The 26,493-nt window shown below is 34.5% G+C and overlaps 1 protein-coding gene across 5 annotated transcripts in view; it reads left to right on the top strand.

Moving 5' to 3' along the window:
• LOC138701339 (protein qui-1) overlaps window positions 1-26,493 on the top strand; it is a 1,858,863-nt gene that overhangs the window by 1,768,746 nt on the left and 63,624 nt on the right. For all 5 annotated transcript variants that reach the window (XM_069828122.1, XM_069828123.1, XM_069828119.1 and 2 more), the window contains 4 exons: window positions 8,151-8,384; window positions 12,842-12,967; window positions 17,407-17,538; window positions 23,902-24,025. In XM_069828122.1, the coding sequence (XP_069684223.1) occupies window positions 8,151-8,384; window positions 12,842-12,967; window positions 17,407-17,538; window positions 23,902-24,025 (616 nt within the window). The remainder of the gene's footprint in view (window positions 1-8,150; window positions 8,385-12,841; window positions 12,968-17,406; window positions 17,539-23,901; window positions 24,026-26,493) is intronic.

Raw genomic sequence — 26,493 nt, 5'->3', positions numbered from 1 at the left:
TGACACTGAGGGTCTAATTGAAATGCTCCAGAAACTTTACCCACACTATCAAGATAAGGGCATTAAAAATAGAACTACGAGGATCGAAAACTGTCTGCGTGCCATAATAAGTATGGAAAGTGACAACAATGGGGAAACTGATGCTGTAGACAATATTCAAACGCCAATCCATCCTTAGAATCATTCCCGTTTCATTGCTCCAGTGGAATATTAATGGGTTTTGGACCCAGTATGAATATCTACAAAAGTTAACTACATTACATCAACCTGGTGTCATGTGTTTGCAGGAAACTAACTTTAGTAATAATTATGTCGCAAATATCAAACAGTATTCTTCATACAATAAAAATCGCAATATATACCATCATGCTAGCGGAGGAGTGGCTATGTATGTTAACAACAATGTAACTAGTAAAGAAGTGCCACTTATTTCCAACTTTGAAGCAGTAGCAGTAATTGTTTTATTATGTATCGAAATATGTATATGTAACATATATCTGCCTAACAGTCAACCTATTGATTTACACAATCTGAAGGATTTAATCAATCAATTACCAAGACCTTTTATATTACTCGGCGATTTTAATGCTCATAGTACTCTTTGGGGATGCTCTAATACGAATTCAAGGGGAAAAATCATAGAATCTCTGCTAGAATCCGAAGATGTAATATTACTAAATTCACTGAAACCTACATATTACAGTACTGCTCACGGAACTTCCAGCAGTATAGACCTCTCTTTTTGTACTCCAGATATTGCTCCTCTACTTTTGTGGTCTGCTCATGATACTCTTCTTGGAAGTGATCATTTTCCAATTTTGCTCGAAATTACATCACACTTAAGCTGTAATCTCCCTATAATTAAATGGAACCTCAAGGACGCTAATTGGTCTGACTTCAGAACTGCAATTAATGGACAAATAAGTACTCTTCTTCCTCCATGTGACTTTCACACTTCATCTATTAACAAAATAATAGATGATTTTAGCGCACTGATACTCAATCTGCAGAAAAAAGTGTTACTAAAACATTAATATCATCCCACAGAAAATCTGTACCTTGGTGGAATGAATCTTGCAAATTAGCAGTAAGAAACAAAAATAGAGCATTTTACAAATACAAACGGAAACCAACAGTAGAAAATAAGATCAATTTCCAAAAACTTCGAGCTATAGCGAGGAAGACAATCAAAGACAGCAAAAAAGCATCCTGGTTATCTTATCTTTCATCTATGTCTCATCAGACACCTCAACATATAATATGGGACCACTTGAGGAAAATCAGAGGTATCAACAGGAACACTTACATTAGTGCTATCTGCCAGCCCAATAGTAATGTCTTAGTAACTAATCCACAAGACATAGCCAATACCTTAGCAGATACTTTTTCCAAAATATCCAGTGACTGCAACTATGAACAAGATTTCTTACACATTAAAAACAATGCCCCTGAACTCGATCCAAATGAAATGAACTGCAATACAGACCAGAGCTTTAATGATATACATACTCTACGAAAAGTACAAGACACCTTGAGCCACTCTAAGAATAACAGCCCCGGACCAGACAATATTCCATATGAATTTCTAAAACAACTCCCACCGGATGGTGTTTTACATCTTTATGAAGTGTATAATTACATTTGGTCCAAACAAGTGTTCCCTGATCAATGGCGAAATGCTATTATAATACCAATTCTCAAGCCTGATAAAAACCGAAGTGCACCAGAAAATTACCGCCCTATTGCTTTGACGTGTGCAATGTGTAAGTTGCTGGAGAAGATAATCAATAAACGTCTACGATGGACTCTAGAACAACGAAACTTTTTCACAACATCACAGAATGGTTTCCGACAATTTCGCTCGACAATTGACTCCTTAATTACATTGGAATCCGAAATATTGAATGCCTTTCTTAATAAGCAACATCTTCTTGCAGTTAATTTAGATATTCATAAAGCATATGATATGGTTTGGCGCCAATATGTTGTGAAAGTGCTAATAAAAAACCAAATTACTGGAAACATGATTAGGTTTATCCATAATTTTCTACAAAATCGTAGCCATTAATAATATTACATCCCATGTAAGTTTACCAGCAAAAACCTGTCTATTTGCAGATGATCTCACTATCTTTTGCACAGGAAAAAACTTGACAACAACACAAGACATTATCCAATCATCAGTGAAAGGAATAGAAAATTGGGCCAAAGAAACCGGTTTTAAATTCTCAGCTAATAAAAGTGAATGCATATTATTTTCAAAACGAAATACACCACATGCCCAGCCTCAATTATATCTGAACAATAATAAATTACCGATAGTAAACACGATAAAATTCTTAGGAATTATATTTGACAGAAAGTTGAAATGGGCCCCTCACTTAGCTGCTCTTAAAGAAGATTGCCTGCGACGAATTAGTTTTTTGAAAACACTTGCTGCGAGAAACTGGGGCGCAGACTATAAAGTCTTAATGTGCACTTACAGAATCCTCATTCGTTCTAAACTCGATTATGGCTGTATCGTGTACAACTCAGCAAAATCATCCTCTTTACAAAAACTTAATGTAATACAAAACTCAGCACTTCGGATCGCATTGGGTGCATTCCGAACAAGTCCAATAGCCAGTTTACAAATAGAAGCAGATGAACTGCCTCTTGATATTCGAAGAAAACAACTGAGCATTTCCTATGCTCTAAAAATCGCAGCTTCATCTAGACCTAACATGAACTCATATATATTCTCTGAACATCATGATAAACAACAAATACATTCAGCACCCTTTTCTTCTAGACTGAAACAATACTTTAACGAAATGAATATGTCAATCCCTTCCATTTCTCAAAGAAATAAAAACACTGCCCATCCACCTTGGAGAATCATGTTACCTGAAATAAATCTGGATCTAACATATCATATTAAAACCGAAACGAACAATATTACGTATCAACAATTTTGCAGAGAACAATGGGATCAGTACCGTAATTACTGTCACATATACACAGATGGATTGCAGACTAACCAAGGATGTGGATGTGCTGTAGTTTACCCTGACCACACGATGTTGTACACATTGCCATCTCTTTATTCAGTTTTCACATGCGAGTTATACGCCATCAAAAAAGCTTTAGAATATATTCTGGAAACAGAGACTGATAAATCTTATCTTCTTCACACTGATTCTCAATCAAGTTTACAAGCTCTTCAAGATATATTCTCTACAAACGCACTAATTCAAGAAATCCATCAGCTCCTCACTGACTTGATGAAACAAGGACGAAAAATAACTCTAATATGGATCCCTTCTCATCAGGGCATTCCTGGAAATGAAACTGTAGATGCCGCAGCAAAAGAAGCTACGAGACTTCCATTGCATTTTTTCACAACTATTCCTCATACAGACCCATTAAATACATAACCAGAAAACTGCACAACCATTGGCAAACATCATGGACAGAGTCATCATCCAGCAAACTTCACGAAATAGTACAGCATTGCAGAATGAAATATCCACTACAGAATTTTAAACGTCAAGACCAAGTAATAATCACCAGATTGCGAGTTGGCCACACCAGAATTACACATTCTTATTTTCTAGACAGAACTCCTCCTCCAACATGCACCAATTGCCACATTAGGATCTCTGTACGGCATTTAATTTCTGAATGTCCACTATATCACCTTCATCGAGATCAATTCCATATACCAAAAGACTTATCAACAGTTCTAAACAACCCATCATTCAGTTCAAACTTAATTAAATTTCTGAAAGCTATCAACATTTACAAATGTATCTAAATGATTATTGTAATACAGTAAACTAATGTAAACTGTAAGAATTGTTTATGTACGTATTGTCGCGATATGACTTCCTAAGTTAAAGCGACATAAAATAAATAAATTAAAAAAAAATGCAGGTTATGTCGTTGAATTATGCGGGGACTTATTCAACAACATAACCTCGTAGCTTTCAACACTATACTTGCATATGATCTGGTTGATTTACACTTAACTTGCAACGATCTTCCTTATGGAAAACCATGTTATTAACTTCAGTCATAAGAGCCAACAAATGTACCACGTAAACAAATACTGTAGCTACAAACAATAGCATTTGTCATACAATGCATTAATGGAAACTAATTTTCTTCATTGTTTTATTGTTATATTTTAAACAACTTATGAAGTAGCAGTCATTATTTAACTATTCATATGTAATTTTAATTTTTGACCTTGTTTGTATTCTTATCCAGTAATGTGTTCATACATTGTTACATTTATACCGAAATGACCTGAAGATGGCAAAGCATTTGCCGAAAACGTATTTCTATGTAACATTGTCATACACATCATGCTAATTTGGTGAACACATTTCAGTTAGCAATTGATAAGCTTTTTAGATGGCAAACACTCGATAAACTTTTATATTCTCAGCTTATCGGCACTTATATAACTTAAAAAAGAAGAAAGGTACTCTTTCAGCTTTCCCAATAACGGGACTGCCTCAATGGACAAAGCATAACACACAGAGTGAAAACAAAAACAGACCACAAAAGAGAAATGTGGAGAACGAACAAGAAAGGGAAATTAAGTACAGGAAGGATAAGAGCATACATATAACAGGCGTAAACATAATAAACAGATTAGACGTTCAAACAAAAGTTCTTCCTCTTTAGGAAACAAAGTACAGGTGGTATTTTAAAATGGCAAGTGATCCTCTGATAGCAGTAAGGGAAACATCACGAATGAAGTCGTTGTTCAGCTGGAACTTCTTGCAGAAAGTGACAAAGAGGCGAGGTATTGTGCCCCTAGCGCCAACCACTAGCCCAACTACTTCAATGGAGGTGAGGTGATATTTCTCCAAATAGAATGGAACTGTGGGCTCATAAATCCTGCATTTTTCTGCGTGGACTTCAGCGGGCTGTTGTTCCTATGCCTCGAACCTGATAGTCAGGTAAATAATGTAGGCGGATGTAGAGCCTGGTGGAATGGCAAGCATGTCAATTTGCCGACAGGATCCCTCTTGAGAGATGCCATGGACTTCTTCGTGTACAGTGAGACCTTTCTTCCTCAAGACTTCGGCAATCATGGACCTGATTCTGTGATGTCTAGAGTTCCGCAGTGTCTCGCTGAAAGGACAGGCACCCAAAATGTGGCCTGTAAAATTTAGGAACATGTTTGCATTTCCAGTGCCATGTCATTTCAGTGTTAATAACTTTACGTCCAGGTGCTTGCCAGCTTGCTGACTTTGCAGTAAAATTCTTCTACCAATTTCTTTGTTTATTCTGCTACACCCCTTTTTATCAGGTTCCTTGTTCGTTTTATGAAAATGTTGTCTTCTTTCTTCTTCTGATGGAATTATAACTTATCCATACCTAGTTTACAAACAACAGCTAATTTCTTCCTGGGACTATTTTGCAAATGATCTTTTACTGTGTTTGAATCTTTCCCTAATGACTGAGTAGTTTTAGGCTGTAAGAACTCATGGATAGGCCACCTACAATGATATTTTCTGGGTTAATCTTGGCCTTCTGAGATTGAAGTTTATATTGCGACTAAAATTGAAAATGATATATCAGATTGAGACTAGAATTGAGACTGAGCCGGAGATTGAAATTGAGAGTGAGGTTGAGAATGAGACTGGAATTAATAATAATAATAATAATAATAATAATAATAATAATAATAATAATCTTTATTGTCAATGAATGAAAAAATTCACTATAGACATTGTCAGTATTACAGTCTTACTGCAATGCATTTCATAGATAGGACCTATACAAAACATAAAATTTAATTATTAAAATAATGTAGATATTTATCAAATTATATAATGAATTTAATAAAAAAGCCGCCCTAAATAAGGGTTCGAATAGATCGACCTACTAATCAATTCATAAAGAATAATCATGAAAACCATTGTGTGACAATTTGAAAGGAAAAAGAAAACATTAAGATAAATGATATGAAAACATGGCAAATCATTTACAATAAAAGTTTGTTGGGTACAAATGATTACTAATTATAGCTAAGGATGATTTTAACACATGAGATCCTATGGGATCAATCGTTGCATCAGAAATTTTAAATTGTTTAAGTTGATTTAAAGTTTCTCGTGGGATCATGCCACGGGCACCGAACATGAGCCCAGAAACTGTCCAATGTGTGATGTGGTATTGTGCTCCAAGATGCTGACAACAAGGCTCATATATGACTTGTTTTTCACGACACACCTCTTGTGGCTGTTGCTCGTGCATCTCGAAATGGATTGTGGGATCAAGAAAGTTAAAAGTACTATATTTACTACATAAGAGAAAAGTATTAAGTACTAATTGTCATGTGTTTAATAACTACAACAGAGGTTAATAATAAACTTAAAAAATGCAACATAAGGTAGTGCAATTTGCTCTGTTCCTTATTACATTGAAATTTAAATATTAATTGATTTACCACTAGGTTTCATTGAAAATCTCACTACTAAAGAAAGGAAAACATTAAGAAACAAGAAGCATAACATTTAAAACTGCATTATTTAAAAATGTATGTCAATTTCAAAGAACTCATTGATTGAGTAAAGTGAGTTTTTAATTCAGCAACTAATTATACAATTTTGTTTTATAACTTTCAACAGGAAGAAGCTGAATGTTTATAGGGAGGTTATTAAACAATTTGGTTCCAATCAACTTATAATATTTTTTGTCACTCTGTCTACAAAGTGGATAATCTAATAATTGCCTATTCCTCGTTATATGATTGTGTATCTCACTTCTCATGTTAAAATCCTGCAAATGATCTTTGATAAACACTAGAACATCATATATATACAGATTTATGACAGTCTGAATACCTGTCTGTATGAACAGAGGTCTACAGTGTGTTCTGCTAGTTGAAGCTGTCAGTATTCTAATAACTCACTTTTAAATTAATAAAATGTATGTAATATCACTAGAATTTCCCCATAAAATAAGTCCATATCTGAATACACTTTGAAAAAAAGCAAAATATGCATTTCGAACATATTCAAAACTAACAATGTTCATCAATTTTTTTAATAAATAGGTTACAGAAGATAACTTAATGCATACATACCTAATATGTGTCTCCAAGATTGTTGTCTATCTATGAGGAAACCAAAGAGTTTAAAACTAGGACTGAGATTGAGGGTTTTTTTTTTTTTTTTTTTTTTTTAATTTATTGAGTATCCCCCAACGAGCATAACTCATATGTAGGGGCTATACAAGAACACATACATATGTTATTAAATATAATTGAAAAGTCATGGATCTACAGTCTGTGAAAATATACAATAACACAAGAATTTATGAAAGAAAGAAAGCAAAATAAGAACAAATAGTAAGATAACATAAAGTTTTGGGCAGAAAGAAGAAAAAGTTTGAAACCATGAAATAAATAAATGAACTGAGAATTAAAATAAATAATCTTCCCAAAAACGTATTTTTAAACAATTCTTAAAACTCCGGCAATTTGGTAAAAGTCTATATTCTAAAGGAAGTTGATTAAAAGTTATTGTAAAAAATGGTTAAGTCCTTTCGTTCCATAAGTTACGGAGCTATGCTGAGAAAAATATATATTGTCTTTTTGTCTTGTTAAATAAGTAACCAATGTATATCTTTATTAAACTGAAATGTAATATTACTATGTATTAAATTAGAATAACTCTTCTCGGGTTCTCAGCCAGGTGAGTTGGAAGCAAATCTCCAACTCACCTGGCTGAGAACCCAAGAAGAGTTGTTCTACATCAAACGCCGGGAAAGCCTCAAGTCATACATATGTATTAAATTGTTAATAACTTTGTACATGAAAATAGCAGCACCTAATTTGATAATTGATTCAACTGGTAGAACGAAAGAAAATTGATATAAGTAGATATTTAACTGGAGTCAAATAATGAAAATGAGGTTTACTTGTATATTGAGAGTAAGATGAGATTGAGATAAAAACAGACATTTCGATTGAGACTGACACTGTGACTAAAATTAAAATTGAGATTGAGACTGTAATTTTAATATTCCATTTTTACTTTTTGTAATAGTAGCCTATTTTATTCAGTCTTCCCTATGTCATACGAGACATAACTAACATGAGTAGCATTTCAGTCAATTGCAGTAACATTCGCATGTGTGTTTGACAGGGGATAGCAACCGTCTGAAACAGTTGACGGTGTGCAACTTCGATTTCCTACTGGCAGCAGTGCAGACTGTGTCTGTGAGCTACCTGCGCTGTGTGCTGGAGCATGTGCGATGCTACCTGCTGGACAGGGACCTCGAGCTGGTGTACTACACAATCAGAAAGTCAAGTGACGTCTTAACACGCGATCCTTTGCAACTTGGAGCACAAGTTATCTGCTGGCTCCGGCCAGTTGCAGGTTTGTACTCAAACTATGCTAATACTGGTTTTTAATATATTGTATAGTTGTACAGCGTCAGAACAATGGAAGCTGTGGATGGTCAGTTTATTGGAATACAGTAGAACCCTAATTATCCGTCACCCTATTAACCAATTCGTGGATCATCTGACTGTCTTTCTCTCAACCCCCCCCCCCCCCCCATTTTTTTGCTGCAGAAAAAATATGAAGTACTGTACAGTATATTACTACGAATTTTTTCTACAGAATGTTCTTTTACAAACTTTTACCCTTATACAGTATGGTCTACTCTTCGAGTGGCCGTACTGTCTAACTTCTATGCAAAATGTCTTCCAGAGGTGTCGAAAGAAAACGTGTTGTGCTACAAACAAAGTGCAAATACAGTACGATTATTTAGTCCTGACAGTAGCTGGCAATCTGCGCCTGGGTCAGGCGAGTCCATTATGTTATGCCAAGGGATGTTCAGGTTAGTCTGTTGCCTGCAGTCAAAGTGATCGGATGTCACGCATGTGGTATAGCATTGTGTTTCCAGCACAGTTAAGCTGTACTGCATTCCTTTACCGACCGCTCGCCCTTATCTCTACTCCAGAATTCCTCCCACTACTGCTATTACTTCCCCTCTTTCACGTCGCTGAGCTGTCAGGACTAACTAATCGGTCTGTAAGAGAGTGGTTCGGGAAAAGAAGAACTGTGGTTCATCTCGTATCAGAATACATACATTACATTACTGGCTTTTAAGGAACCCGGAGGTTCATTGCCGCCCTCACATAAGCCCGCCATTGGTCCCTATCCTGAGCAAGATTAATCCAGTCTCTATCATCATACCCCACCTCCCTCAAATCCATTTTAATATTATCTTCCCACCTACGTCTCGGCCTCCCCAAAGGTCTTTTTCCCTCCGGCCTCCCAACTAACATTCTATATGCATTTATGGATTCGCCCATACGTGCTACATGTCCTGCCCATCTCAAACGTCTGGATTTTATGTTCCTAATTATGTCAGGTGAAGAATACAATGCATGCAGCTGTGCAGTATGTAACTTTCTCCATTCTCCTGTAACTTCAGCCCTCTTAGCCCCAAATATTTTCCTAAGAACTTTATTCTCAAATACCCTTAATCTCTGTTCCGCTCTCAAAGTGAGAGTCCAAGTTTCACAACCATACAGAACAACCGGTAATATAACTGTTTTATAAATTCTAACTTCCAGATTTTTTGACAGAAGACTAGATGACAAAAGCTTCTCAACCGAATAATAACACGCATTTCCCATATTTATTCTGCGTTTAATTTTCTCCCGAGTGTCATTTATATTTGTTACTGTTGCTCCAAGATGTATCAGAATACGAGATTTAAATTACAACTGTGCGCAATTAAAAAAAAAAGTATAAAGTGTATTAAGTATGTAAATCTACAACATGAGACCTGTACTATTCCTATCATTCCACAGACAGCAGTCATAAGAAGTTTCCTCAGCTATTAAAAACCCGTCGTTTAAAACTAGACTTAAATTAGTGAACTTCTAATCTACTACCTATATAGTGCGTTAAAACAAAAGACCACAGTGGAAATTACGAAACATTTTATGGTACAGTTTATCCGATTTTTTCGATTAACCGTTCACTCCACGCCTTCATTACCACAGATAATAGAGGTTCTACTGTGTTAAGAATTGAAATTCTCAATTTAGAACCATTGAAATCAGAATACAAATCTGTGGGATGATTATCCATAATAGAAATTCTTCCAACAATTTTTTTTTTTTTTTTGGAAGGATGTAATATCACTGTCTAGTATATAGGCCTACAGTCACAAAGCTTGAGTTGTGAGGGTGCTAAGAACAATAGACTGTGCCGGTACTATTTCGCATTGTCTGTAATGCAGTGATAGTAGCGATTCTAGTGGTCAACAACTATCTATGGATGCATATTTACTACGTATTGAGCTTCGTGACTGTATATACTAGACTGTGGTAATATCCCAAAACTGAAAAGTGAGTACCAAAGAACAAATACTTACCAGAGAAATATGATCTAAAATATAAATACCTACTTCCATGAAGATATTGGGCCCAAAAACTCAAAATATTACCAAAATAGAAACCCCTCCATAAATATATTAGACTAAATAAACTATACAAGTGTGGCTCATTCTTATTGCTGGACGCAGAAAGAGACTGAGCTACTTTATTCTACATTGTCATATATAGTATAGGAAGTACATTTCTATTATTTCGTGCACTATAATTCAAATAGTTTTCCTGGTTGGATAGTACTATACATTTCTGTAATGAAATGATACAATGAAATGAAAATAGAACTTATTTTCAACTTAATGCAACAAAGTATAATTTTATTAGATATAGGCCTAATTCGCGGGTGCTTGTGTATAGGGGGTTAAGTATGTTTTCGCTAAACTGAGATAAGTACAGATTTCAACTATCCACAATTACTTTTTTCTTGTGTTAAAGGGGTTAAATCATTCTTCCATCCATGATGCAGTTACAGTACTCCTTATTTTGTGACAAAGGGGTTTTATTCAGTACCATTACCAAAGAAGAGAAGTTTATATACCTTACAATTTGACTTACCCCCTTTACACGAGCACCCGCAAATTATAACTTTCTTCTTCTTCTTCTTCTTCTTCGGCTTTACAATCCATGAAGTTTCAGTTTTGAACTTTCCTTCTCCATCCCTTCATTCCTATTTAATGAGGTCATCTGGGCGTTATCCAGTTATCTTAGTTTTGATCTTCCAACATTTCTCTTCCCGTTTAGTTCTGTATCTAGTACAAGTTTTGGAATTCTCTGCTTCTCCATTCAAATCACATGCCCCAGTCACTCAAGACTCCTAAGCTTGATATCCGTTAATATATTTACATTTTTATACAGGGTGATTCAAATGTCCGGCGACGTGGATGAACTCTATTATTATTGCAGATAGTGAAAAATGGAAAGAGAGGAAAGTTGTTGTAAATCTAATGTGCTTGAATTTTCAACGTAGAATACACCGTTACACTGTACACTAGTACGACACACATTTCTTCCCACCATAATCTGAACACACGCTCTCGCCATGAAACAATACCATCCCATTGCACCTCCTCATACTCATCCTCTTTCACAATAGCCCAGCCAAGACTCTGGAATTCGTTACCTGCTAGCATCAGGGACTGTCGAAATAAAATTGAATTCAAACGTAAACTTACTAGGCACTTGGTCAGTAATTGAGACTCGTTCAGACATGGTTTCTTGTAAATAGTTCTCATAATCTATCACAAAATATCTCAATATAGGCCTATGGTAATTTCATCACTATAGAATTTTGTTATTCTAGGTTTAATTTGTAATTCAGTAAATACAAAAATATTCTTTGTTCTTAACTTCTATGATAAATTGTCTTGCTTTCATTAATCAGGTAATCTTGTCGTACTTTAATTTTTATTGTTATTGTAAATTTAATATTAATTGTAATTTTACTCTTCATATTATAGTTGTAATCCCCTGGTATAGGGGCGGAGAAGGTCTGGTGGCTTTATCTCTACCAGGTTAAATAAATACTACTACTAATACTACACCCACCAGTCCCAATGCTGCCAAATTAGTAACTTTTCTTCTAGTTCTACCAGATTTTAGATACATAGTATATCAGTAAATTACGAAATGATGACGAAAATTAGCATTGTTGTCAATACAAATTCAGGGAAAACTGCCAGATAAGAATGAAATTCCCCTGAATTTTTATGCTATCAATGTAAAGAAATGTTTCTTTGCACTGTGAGGGATTAAATAACTGCTAAACTCTGCATGTCAACTAACTATTTTTCTCCATTAAATAATATATAAGTTATCTAAAATCTGGTAGAACTAGCAGACAAACCACTAATTTGACACCATTGGAACTGGCAGGTGAATCGTACTAGTGTGCAGCCTCAACGGTGTATTCTACATAGAAAATTCAAGCATATTAGATTGAAAATTACGTACTATATTTCCAACAACTTTCCTCTCTTTCTATTTTTCGCTATCTGCATTAATAATGGAAAGGTAAATAATTAGGTGACAGAGGAGTCTGGCACATCAGGACAAATTTATTAACCTTGTCCGAAACTTAAAACACAATTATGTGTTTCTATTACAGTGCAAATTGGTAGGTTTAACTTATACAATACTTCGAACTTCCAAACACCCATTCACCAGAACCATCAACTTAACCTGCCACGGACAGACAAGCAAGTGCACAGATGCAATGCATATTGTTAACTCATTATTTTCAGATCCATCATTAGGGTAATATAGCTTATGTTGTTGGGTTCTGCATTCCTGACTAATCCAGACAAACTGGATGACTCGACACATGGTTTAAAACTAAGCAATTATCTCCTTTACTTTTTAACTGTTATTTTGCACGAACTTCTTGTAGAGAACAGTAACCATGAAATTAATTTGCTTATCCTACAGATTCGAGTGGAGATCTTGTCAGTCACATGATAACTTGTGCTATGGCGTGGTGTGATGGTTACACCGCACCCTTGCTGGTCCCTTTGAATGGATGGCTTCAACCCCCATTACCACTTCAAATTAAAAGTAAGACATTCTCTTATATGTTCCATTTCCGTTCACATTATTTTAACCCGAAATTATCCTCATTGTCAATGTAATTCATCATTTTCACTCATTTCGTCTTAAACATAAAACACTAGTTTCAATAGGGTTGACAGGTTTTTAGAATGTAAATAAGGAACAGTTGCAACATTTAACTCGAAGAAAATAAGAGGTACTTCACAGATAGATAGAAATCTATGAGCACCATCTTAGAGCATGCACTAGCATGTTAAGAGCACAATATGACGAAAAAATATCTTGGTGTTTAATAATTAAGGCTGTTATATTGCGTATTGGCCACCCTACCCCATTATCTCCTGGCCTAATTGCCTTATAAGTGGTGTCTTCTTGGTATCACTTGTGAGGTTCAGATCTGTCTTCGGACAGTTGACTAAACAACATATTGCGTATCATCAGTTCATTTTAATTTAGTGGGTTTCAGATTAAAAAGGTGTAATTAGGAAGGTTGTGTGTGTACATAAATCTACTATTGGTATTTCTCTAAATACACACAATTCCTCTTCGTTTCATGTAGGAAAAAATCGCTCATTTGATTTCAACACTTTGCGTTTTATAGTAGTAGTAGTAGTAGGTTTATTTTGCCTGGCAGAGTTGAGGCCATGAGGCCTTCTCTTCCACTCAACCTGGTTTCAATGATATACATGAAATACAAAATTTGATTACAAAACAACACAAAAGAAAATACGTTAGAAATTACATAAAATATAGTAGAAAATTACAATAGAAAAGATCCGTTACATAATTTAAAATTACAAATAGTCAAGATCGGTTATGTAATATATAAAATAAAATAGAAAATTACACATAATCGAAATCAGTTACATAACATAAAGGGGAATATACACACTCACACACACATACAAACACACAATTTATAAGACCTAAAATGCCCAAGATAAATACGACAATTAATTCACTTGAGATATATTATACAGTTAATATACTAATAGGAGAATACATGTGAGTTACAAGACATAAAATGTTGATTAGCAAATAGGGTCATATAAGAACAGTCCCTAAATAGCAAATATTGTCGTCTTGTCAGTGTTGCCAATTATTACCAGATATAACCATATGAAGTAAAATCATTAAATTCTACGTACTGAATGACTTATTTTACTTATTGTACTTTACCATTATCTTGGAGGGTTAGTCTAAATAATTCAGCAATTTGTAACATATTTTCATAGGTAAACTATACGAGAAAGAGATCAACATGTTAGGTATATTGTCTGGCAATATGAAATTCATTGGTTTATCTAAACAATTGATTCACGAGACCTAACCTAAAAATGTATTTTATTTGACCGCATGAAATTATTAGTACTAACTCCGAAAACCGAATATCACCATGAAATGTATGCTTAAGAATACTTGCTCCTAATAAGTTTGCTATTCTAGTTATAATTGCTGTCTCCATAAGCATAATTTCTTCTTCATTATCTCCTTTCTGTTAACTCAGAAAGAACAGAACGCCAGTAGGGGAAATTATCCCCACTCTTGCAGCACGCTTTACTCTTCCTTGGTGGAGTTGCTGCCATGCTTTTTCCTCATTTCGACATTATCGTAATAAAAACCTAAACACGGAAGAAGTTCATTAAAATGTGAAATGATATTTCTATCAGTTACCCATCTGCATTATCACACTCAAGTATGTTATATTTATTTACACTTTTCTGACTATAATTTTGAAATATGTATGATAAGAACTTTCTTGTGTTAAATTTTAACGTACCGTGTTAACATGTTTCTACCTATTTTCGGTCATCTTCAGAACTCACGAGTTCGAAGATGACCAAAAATAGGTCGAAACATGTTAACAAGGTACGTTAAAATTTAACACAAGGAAGTTCTTATCATACATATTCCGAAGTGATACAGTGTTAAAAGTTGTGTAATCAAGATGTATAATTTTAAATTGCAACCACAACGCAACATGTGAAATAATTATTATGTATTAATATTAATACTGATATTAATTAATTATTAGTATGTTCAAATTTCACTAGCTTCCAGAAACCGGCTCAGAAATGTAGTACAATTTTAATTTCAAGGAACTCCAGTCTGTCTCAGCTGCCAACATGACAGTTACAAAATCACTACCTTTTGTAGTATTTGTCAGTATCGAAATTCGAAACGAAGTTCGCAAAAGAAAATTCAACCTGCGAACTAGAAAATCACCACAATCCACTAGCATATGTAGTAATGGGGGAAAAATTGTTATGAAGTAAGCTGACCCGGACTATATATAGGTGGAATCTCCTGGTAGAGGGACAGAGAAGGCCTGACGGCCTTATCTCTACCAGGTTAAATAAATAAATACTGATACTAATACTATATATCACAACCAGAGTGGACAAAGTCCACCAGTGGTCAGTTTGTGGATTAATACAATCTCAGATGAAGGAAACTTAGATTAATTCATTGCCATAACAAACCAAGTTCATAACTCATTTGTTACTCCACAGAGGGCAGCATTTCCTATGGAAGGTGAAGGTTGCTAAGTATGAGCCAGAAACTTTAAGACTCAATTTTTTTTAATTATTCCAGAAGGACTTGGTCCACTCTGGTTGTGAACTCCTCATATACTACACAGAGCCCAACAACAATTACTGTACCAATAATCCTGCACAACCATCAGCTGGAAATATAATTACTTTTAAATTAAGCAGAAGGAACTTGAGATTTAAATTTATTTCCTTCGTTGTCATGTTCCTAAAGATATTTTATATAAAAAAAAAGTTACTATTTGCTTTGATATTCTACAATACAATATCTGTACACAAAGAGGGAAAAAGAATAAGTGAAAAAATTTGGCCTTCTTTGAAACTGTATCTGTAAATATGAGATTTGTGGTGTCCTGCATGGGATTCCTCTAGATTCAAAACCTCCTAAAGACCATTTTGTTCAGAATTGAGTTATGCCCACATATTGCTTACTAAGAATGAATTCTAATGATTTATTGAAGGGTTCAGAGCCATAGTGAGCCAAGCGCCATTTATTAAAAACAGAGAAAGCAAGAGTTAAAGTTAAGTGAATACCGGTACCATAGTTTAATGAAGATTGACATTTCATTTAATTTTAATGTGTATACTTTATATTACTTGCTATATGTTTCCATTGAATTATGGTAATAACTTCATTTTAATCCTTGTTTTCTAAGGTTTTAGTAAATGGTGCTTGACCCACTATGGTTCTGAACCCTTCATATAGTTTTAATACAAAAATATACTAAATTTAAAGCAAAAGGTTTGTTAAAAGTCACTGTTAGTTTCAAAATTCCCTCTATTTGCCACCAATCACTGTCAAAATCCTTTAATTTGTGAAAATGGATATAGAGGATTTTGAGTCTATAGGAATCATGGGTTACCTGTGGAACAAGTTTTTCTGGCCACGTATCTCTTTCACATTTCTCACTAAGTGTGCTACATATTGGTGCGGTGATTATGTTCTGGAATTAATGTTTAATACTTTCAGTTAACAATGATTTATTCTTTTGAACGGGCATCAGTGATTTAACACAAAATCATTTTAGGAAATATTTTTCAAAAGTGATCTCTGTAAACCATGAGCATCACTTCTATTGGTTCGTTGAAAATAATTTATAGTACTGAAATAATATTAGACTATAAAATATGAACACCAAATTCTGTAAATATAAGTAAATGGTTTATTACAAAACAGATTACAACAATGAGATACGACTTCACCAAAGAGACATGTTTATGATTGGAAACGAAAACAGAGGCAGCTGATGTTTATGAAATTATAATTGCTTCCTGAATCAGCATTATGATAACTTACAAGGCACTCCTCTAGGAACCTTAGAATTTAAGATCTTACGCAAGTTATGTTTTCCCTCTACCCAAGCGGCATTTCTCTACATAGTTACAGTACATATGTAACATTTTCACTTTTTTAATACTTGAGATAAGAAAAATATTGTTCAAAAATCAAAATGATCTGGATTCCCGTCATTGTTTTAAATCTATTATCTCAAATCAAGAATATGCTACTGATGTTCAGTTATTACATTTCTGAAGCAGCTACTGTAGCTACTTATGCAAATCAGTGGTAATTGCAGACTTTACTAGTAGGAATAAAAAAAGGCTAAGGAGGATTAGCTGCAGCAAATAAAACTTATATTATCTTTATATGCTTATGTTTTGCACTTCCATATAGATATTATCATTATTATTATTATTATTATTATTATTATTATTATTATTATTATTTTATAGTTGAAAATTATATGAATAAAATAAATAAGTAATTTTGTTATTGAAAATGAATATTGAATCATGATATATAGACAAAGTATGCATTGCTAACCTGTCAGTAGAAAATCCTTCGAATATGGGAATGCTTTGTGGGTAGTACAAGTTGCTTTTGATCTACAGGTCTGCACTGTCCGGCAGGAGTGAAGCTGATAGAACCCACTCCATCTGGACAGCACGTGGTTGTGATCCCCAACACAGGAGACCCCCAACTTTGGCATGTCATGTCAAATTCCCTCACTCACACTTTCAAAGGTGAGACAATACATTAAACTATTTTTTAAACCTAAAGAAGTTAATTGGGGAAATAGAAATCGCCTATTGAAATCACCAAATATGACGAAAATCTCAACTCATTAAAGCATAAAGACATGTGCTGTATCCTTGTTAAATTTCATTTGGATCAAATACAGAGAATAAATGTCTTATCATTTTCAGTTTAACATTTTTCACTGAAAGCAAGTAATGGTATTTTGAAGCAGTTCATAGTAAATTAGCATAGAAAATGTTCCAAGTGCCATCCACTGGTACTCTCTTGGAAGTAAGTCTACATTTCCCACCAGAATCTAGAGCCGACTTCCCATAGATCTTTGTAATCAAAATGTATTATCACACCAACCTCCTATGTGAATTACTTATTAATAATTTTTTGTCCTCTGAGGAGTCCAATACTGCACTCATTTCAGTGTTATACGTTGTGTTTGTTTATTTAATTTATTTAGAAGTGGTCTGTGTAGCACTAAATACACTGATCGATCAAATTATTTAAAAAAAAAAGCAATTACTTCTGATGGAAAGTATTCTAAATACTGTAATTTGAGTGGTTAGTAGTACAAGGTCAATAGTCATGCTCGTGTGTGACTATCATAGCCACATGTTACTGAAAAAAGTCACTGGAATCTCTAATGTTATCTCTGTGAAGCAGACATGGAGCTTTATCTGAAAATGTAGACTTGCATAATATATACGTTATTGTAGGTACGTTAACAGAAAACCACAGTTCCAAGTCACACAGAGTTTGTGTGCACTCGATGTGGGGGTCTGGCATCTTGTCAGCATACTCGAGTTGTGTGGATATGTTACTGTAAATGTACGAAGACCGGTAAATCTTAGAATTTACAGGTATAACCTAACATTTACCGTTATGGTGCTGTAAAACCCCGAAATATATTATTAGATGTATACATTTTGAACTTTTACCAAGAGATGTTGGTAAATCTCAGTTGTGGCAAAATCATATTAATTTAATAAAAAAATATTTACTAAGATTTGCCATTCTTTGCACTTTTACATATCCATTTCCGATTCATCTTTTTATTGTTTTAGGACCTATTTCAAAACATAAATAAAAATACCTCAGCAATGACTGAAATAATTTATAATTATTTTAAATTGAAGTTATATAAATATTTTTACATTCCAATGTGATTATAATAAACAATATTCCGTATTAAAAATAGTGAAATATATTATGGTTTTAACCACTGTCTGTTATAGTATTCCATACAAAAATTAACAAAGCCTTTATATTCCCTCAAACAGTCCAGGTCCATAAATAAAGTAAAACAGACATTATGAATATTAATTCTTGTTACAAGGTTGGCTGTTATGACATTTAGAATTACACAACATAGAAGATGATTTACACAAACATTGTTTTGTTCAACACTTTTTTAAACAATTACACTTCTTGAACCCTTGTCCTCCAACAAAAGATAGTTTGCTAACCACTTCTCGTATGCTAATTTCTTCTTTCTTACTTCTTCGATGTTAAAATTTTCTTTGCACAATGTTGTTGTTGTTTTCTAATGCCAGGCATTTGACAATAAAGTTATTTGACCTCTTGCACTCCAATATTTTTCAAAGATATTGTCATGGTTAGCCACTGACGCACAGATTTTTTGCACAATGTAAATTGGTTCTAGTGTACAGTGACTTCAGTTTGCCAACTTTGGTACCAAGTTTATAAAACTCGTCATCTTGAATTTTTATGACCACTGCTATTATTGATTTTGCATCAATTTTTGCCCAGTCTATATCCGGTACTTTAATTCTCAAATTATGTCTAACTGAAAGTTTTGGAATTTTGTTTCAAGTGGCTGCTTTCATTTTCTTCGTTTGCATTTCAAGACTTCCTTTGGCAGCCTCTCAGAACCGCTTCACTTTATCAATCCTGCAATTATTTCTGAACCTGCACAACGGAGGCAGGATTTTTCGCTTTAGATTCTTTGATCTAGCTTTTACCAGCTTGAATAGGTAAATCCTGAGATTTACCAACATTTCTTGGTAAAAGTTCAAAATGTTTTAATCTAATAAGATATTTCGGGGTTTTACTGCACTATAATGGTAAGTGTTAGATTATACCAGTAAATTCTAACATTTACTGGTCTTCGTACATTTACGGTAACAGATATAAAGGAAAAAATTGAGACGGTGTCGGGTGGAGTTCCTGGGTAGCTCAGTTGGTAGAGTGCTGGTATGTTCAGCCAGAGGTCTGGGATCGATACCCAGCCCCAGAGCAATTTTTCCCTTGAAATTATTCAAGTCTGCTTCACAGGGAGCTTTACCTGAAAAATTAGACTTACAGTAGTGTATTTAACTCGACATATCTGCCTTACAATTTCCTCATGCACGTTTATTTTTCTTCATTTTATTGTGGTATTCAACAGAACCCATGGCATTAGGCTGACCAGACGTCCCCAATTTCCAGGTACAGTCCCCAGTTTTGACTTACTATCCCCAGGGAGCAAGTGACCCCGTTTTTGTCCCTGAAAATTAATTTTGTCGCCAGAAGCTTTGATGTTGTTTCAATAACATTTTAAATGTAAGTATTTTTAGTATCGTGATGAAACTGCTGTGCTTCATGCATATTTCTGAACGGTTCTCAGCAAGAGACAGAAGAACCAGCGAGCACAGTATGAGATATTCTGCACTCTTGAGAAGAACATAGCATCTTTGCCTTCATTCGTGTTACGCAGAAGTATTAGAACTACCACAGCATCCATTTTTAAGTAGGTCAGAAACTGAAGAATTTTGTGACAAATCAACAGGTGAAAAGTGGTATCATGTTTTTCAACATTAAAAAAAATCCATTCCATTTCAAAATCTTCTCAAAACAGTATCATTAATCATGTGCTTTCCAGGCAGTAATTCAACAGTTGAAAGACTTTTCTCCACAATGAACTCAATCTGGACTGATAAAAAGTCAAGAATGAAAGTTGAAACACTTAATTTGTTTTCACTTGTAAGAAAACTTTATCTTCAGAATATGTATGGTAAGACTTTCCTGTGTTAAATTTCAATGTACAGTGAAACCTGCCTTTACGGTCACTTCATTTAAACGGCCACCTGGCCAAAAGGCCAATTTTCTCTGGAACCAATTGGATTTTCCATAAGATCAATACAAATTCTCTCTTTATTTAACGGCCGGGGTCTGTTTGGATTGGAACCTGACTATAGCGGTCACTGTCCAACAAAAAATCTTTTCACGGATACTGTCTGACCTATTTTTTCGATGGTTAGAGGACAGGAAGCAATAGCTAAGTGTACAACAGTACACCCTCCATATCTTTGGGGTTAGTTGGTTACTGTTTTATGACTCTTTTGTCACTTTCCACTCCGACCCTGCACAGCTATAAATTCTTACTCGTTTTTTAAGGATTGAAACACGGACATTTTTCACAGTATGTTTTAGGTAGTTAACCATTCGAATTTTTTTTTTTAATTTTTTCTCCTCATTCTATCTTTCTCTATATGGATCAGCTTTTACGAATTTTTCTTTTTCTCATTCACTTGATTCAGAGGAACTGTGAAGTTAGTTTGAGTGAGAAATCATTTCTGACAAATTTAGAGTCGTGTTAAGTTTAGAGGTGAGTCGAAAAATGATTGAAGAATGTGAGAAGGGAACATCTGCGAGAAAAATTGCAGAAATATTCAAATGTGGAAGGACACAAATTAACGGTATAATTAAAAAGAAAGATGAAATATTAGAAGAATGGGAGGAAGAGAGAATCTGTGTTTAGTAATGTGAATGATTTCGTTTATGAATGGTTCAAGTGTGTGAGGGGGAAGAAACTGCAGTAAGTGGGGCTATGATTCAAGAGAAAGCCAAAGAACTCAATGTAAGAAATTTTGTTGCTAGTGATGGGTTGTTAAAGTGCTTTAGTAAACGGGATAACATTGCATTTCGTTCTGTGTCTGGTGAAGGAGGTGACATTGCAACCAATGTTATTGAAGAATGGAAAAAATAGACTGCCTTCAATTCTTGCGGAATATCAACTCAGAGACATTTACAATGTTGACGAAACAGGTTTTTCTTCAGGGCCCTATCTAACAAAACTTAAGTTTTAAGAAAAAAGAATGTAACGGGGGGAAGTTGGCAAAAGACACAATAACTCTGCTCTTTTGTTTTAATGCTGCAGGAGAAAAAGAACCACTCTTAATGACAGGGAAATCATTAAAACCGAGATGTTTGAAACATGTTGACATGGGCTTATTGGAGGTGAAGTGGACTGCCAACAATAAAGCTTGGATGACACCATCATTGTTTGAGAATTAGCTATGCGATTTCAATTCCAAGATTAAACGACAAAATCGCAATGTGATGCGTGAAATTGGGGTTTCTTCCCCCAAATACATCACACCTCCAGTCCCTTGATCAAGGTATTATCCAGTCATTTAAATTGAGGTACAGCAAGCGAGTTTTGAAAAGGCTAGTTGCAAGAATGGAAGAGGCTGACATTAATATGCATGATTGTTGTACGCGTACAGTCCTAAAAAGTCAGTGAAATTCAGCATTTTCATGCTGATTCACAAAAAAAAACTGCAACCTTAATCCAGCGGCCACCTGATAAAACGACCATTTTACAAGGTAACTTCAGATGACCGCTTTAGACAGGTTTCACTGTACCTCGTTAACATGTTTCGACCTATTTATGGGTCATCTTCAGAACTGGTCATTGTTGGTCTTGGCGCCACTTGTTCTGTTTCCTGTGAGGGTGTGTTCCTGTGGTATAGTGTAGAGTCAAAGAGTGTGTGTGTTTTGAAGTTGAGTTGTGTGTTGAGAATTTCGTTGGGGTGTGTTTTTGTGTGTCTGTATATTTCATATTGTTCTAGTGTGTTTAGTTTCTGGCCTTTTGGTTGGATGTGTAGTATTTCCATGTCTGTGTTGATGTCTCTGTGGGTGTGGTTAGCATTTGTGATGTGTTCTGCATATGTGGAGGTGTTTTGTAATTTTGTTATGGCTGCGATGTGTTCTTTGTAACTTGTTTGAAATGATCTGCCTGTCTGTCCTATGTAGAAGTTGTTGCAGGTGTTACATTTGAGTTTGTATACACCTGTGTGGTTGTATTTGTTTGTTTGTGTGTCGAGATGTTTTTGTAGTGTTATTAATTGTTCTGTATGCGATGTTGTAATTTAATTTCTTGAATGAGGTTGCAATTTTGTGTGTGTTTTTGTTTTCGTATGTTAGTGTGATGTATTTTTTGTGTTCTTGTGTTTGTGTTGTATTCTTATGTTTTTTTGTGATTATGTTTTGTCTTACGTATTATGTTGTCTATTATGTTAGGGTTGTATCCGTTTTCTTGTGCTATGTATTTGATTGTGTTTAGCTCTTCGTTGTAATCCTGTTGGTTCATTGGTATGTTGAGTAGTCTGTGTACCGTTGTTCGGAATGCAGCTTGTTTGTGTTGTGTGGGATGGTTGGATGTGTTGTGTATATATTCCGAAGTGATACAGTGTTAAAAGTTGTGTAATCAAGTTGCATAAAACTTTATCATTTCTCATGTGAAGAACTTAGTGTGAAGCTGTATGGGAATGAACAGATCCTTAAAAAGATACATTCTTCCGACAAGTACTTGTAAAATATGTGTGTTAGAGTTCAGTGTGTACAATATTATGCGAAAGATTTCCATGTATGCGTCAGTACTGAAATTGAATTCTTAGTGGCTATAATTATGTATAGGAGTTACGTTTGTTTATGCTTTTAATTAAAAAAATTAAGATACTCTACAAATTTAGTGTGCAAAGTACTATCATTATGTCTACTGTTACATGTATTTTCTGCAACATTTCAACGGAGAGTGACTAGAAAAGCGTTTGTGGTTTTTCTTGAAATTGCCGATATCCCCTGCTGGATCATAAAAATTCTGGTCAGCCTACGTGGCATACAGGCATGGGTATAATTTATGTAATTTAATTAATTAGCAAACAACTTTCACTCAGCCAGGATGCCATGCTTTTGTGGTTCTTGATGCTTTAATATTTTCGAATTCCATTGTCAATTCCTTCAAAGAACTGTGAAGTCTTTGATCGGTTAGAACATGCTCTTACTGGCATACTTTCAAGACAAAGACTTCAATATTGTAAGTGATTTGATAATAAAATGTTTAAGTATTGGCAAGTCTTGAAAAGTCTTGGAAGCATTGAATTTGACGAAATTTGATCTTGCACAAGCAGCTTTATAAATGAGTTATAACATAAAAATTATTTTGCATTTCCTGTATAACTTTTTGGTGGCACTAGTAATTGGTGCTGTTTGTTTACATAATACAATTACATTGCTTACACTATTTCTTCTGTAAGTAAAACATAACAAAAAAAATTTTCTGTATTTTCCAGGTCACAGTGGACCAGTGCTCTGCTTGGCTATAACAAAACAATCGCAATACCTTCTCACTGGCTCAGATGATATTTCCATAATTGTCTGGGATCTTAAATCGCTCAATCTTAAACTCAGAATATAGTAAGTTGTATTTCATATTACTCTCTCTCTTTCTTTTTTAGAGTGTGTTTCTTTTATTTGGTTATTTTACGATGCTTTATCAACTGCTATGATTATCTAGCGTCTGAGTGAGATTAAGGTGATAATGCCGGCGAAATGAGTCCAGGGCCCAACATCAAAAGTTACTCAGCATTTGCTCTTAATGGGTTGAGCAAAAACTCGGAAGAAAACCTCAACCAGTTAACTTGTCCCAAACAGGATTTTAACACAGGCATGCTCCTTTCACTGTGAGTGCCTTACTGTTCGTTATCATAATATATCATATCTTAAAATCTAGTATAAAAGCTCTGTTTGTGGCTGGTGAAATTTAGTCAAGAAAGGACTCAGTTATGAAAAATAGATTTGTCAAATAGAAACACTTAACTAGTGAAATTAGTCGGGCAAGCAAAAATGGAAGAAGCCTTTCAAATATTTTCACAAGGAGAGCAGTGCCTCAGAGTTCCATTGGCAGCTGTCATTGTAAACAGTCACTCTAATTCAATGCATTTATTTCCATAATTCCATGTACACTAAAACTTCATTTATACATCAGTGGCGATTCCTCCATGAAGGATATGAGGATGATCCTACAGTTTAATTTCGTGCCTCTGAGGATAGAAAACATTTTAATTACAGATTTTGATTTTCAATGTATCCCGACATATTAATTTCCTTTAAGCTTCCACTTTCTGTTGTGAGTTGTCGCCACTGCACAGCTCAGAAATAAGTTCTGATGAACCATCCAAATATCGTACAGCAAACGGTATTTCTAACAGTGAAGTTAGTGGACGGGGAGGGTGCAGAGAGTGGGGTATGGCTTGAGTTTAATTACGTTTGAGGGTATGACCGCGTATCCTAATATTATGACCCTTCTTTCTGGGTGATGGAGACCCTGTCACAGACTACAATAAGAATTTTCAAGTATCCTTATAGCCTTCTTAAATGCAGTTCATTAATCATTTTAAAAGAATAGAATAAACGAAATAATTAATAATTTAAAATGATATAATATAAAAAATAAAATGAATAAGAAACAAAATTACATAAAATAAATAAAATAAGCAATAATAAATACAAGAATTAACAGGACTTTCAGATAACAGGACAGCTGAAAGGATATCTGACGTTGTATTTGATCATTTAGAAGAATTTAACTGTAGCAAGAAATTAATTGCGCAAACGTACGATGGAACATCGGTAAATATCGGGCAGTACAATGGCTTAGGAGCCATATTCGCAACTAAAAAAAGAGGAGGAGAATCGAACTTCACTACTAATAAATTGCCAGTTCCAGAATGGTGAGTTAAAGACTAACATAGGCCTACTTGTATTGATTTTGCATGCTCTATTATTATAAGTATTATTATTATTATTATTATTATTATTATTACTATACTTACTTACTGGCTTTTAAGGAACCCGGAGGTTCATTGCCGCCCTCACATAAGCCCGCCATTGGTCCCTATCCTGAGCAAGACCAATCCAGTCTCTATCATCATATCCCACCTCCCTCAAATCCATTATAATATTATCTTCCCATCTACGTCTTGGCCTCCCCAAAGATCTTTTTCCCCCCGGCCTCCCAACTAACACTCTATATGCATTTCTGGATTCGCCCATACGTGCTACATGCCCTGTCCATCTCAAACGTCTAGATTTAATGTTCCTAATTATGTCAGGCAAAGAATACAATGCATTCAGTTCTGTATTGTGTAACTTTCTCCATTCACCTGTAACTTCGTTCCTCTTAGTTCCAAATATTTTCCTAAGAAATTATTATTATTATTATTATTATTATTATTATTATTATTATTATTTAATAATTATTATTGTTACTATTATTATTATTATATTATTAGTAATATTAGTTTTTGTCTTTGTCATCAATCTAATATCCTGCATACAAAAATATCACGAGTCGCCACTGTTATACATTTATGTATAAAAGAAGAAAGGAAGCATAAATGAGAAAAATAGATAATTGAAATGGTATTAAAATAACATCTGGAGTGGCATTTTAATAACATGTGATCATTTTACTGAAAAAAGTGTTATTTTAGACTGCTTGCTTTTGTTTGCACCAAAGGAATAAACCATACCCTGAAATTGTGGTAATTGTTTCATAATTTGTTCAGTTACATCAAAACATTTTCAATTTGGAAGAGTGTTAGGGTAGTTGTATTCAGTGCAGTCACAGTTTTAGAACCACATCCTCATTGTTTAAAATATTCTGTTTCTTCTTTCTTCACTACGAGCTGTAAGATGGGAGTTTACTCACATTCTTTTCTCCCCTTTCTGAATTGATTCTCCCATAATCAGTTTACTAAAGCTGGTATGTGTAGGAGAAGTGGACAACCCAGAATTTCCACGAATTTTATAAAGTGGACCGCATCTTAACAATGCACATGTGCTGTATTTTTGTGTTCTTACATTTTTACGTGAAACTTAAT

Source organism: Periplaneta americana, chromosome 6 (assembly GCF_040183065.1).
Source record: "Periplaneta americana isolate PAMFEO1 chromosome 6, P.americana_PAMFEO1_priV1, whole genome shotgun sequence".
Classification (NCBI taxonomy): Eukaryota; Metazoa; Arthropoda; class Insecta; order Blattodea; family Blattidae; genus Periplaneta; species Periplaneta americana.
This window is presented reverse-complemented; position numbering and strand designations above follow the sequence as displayed.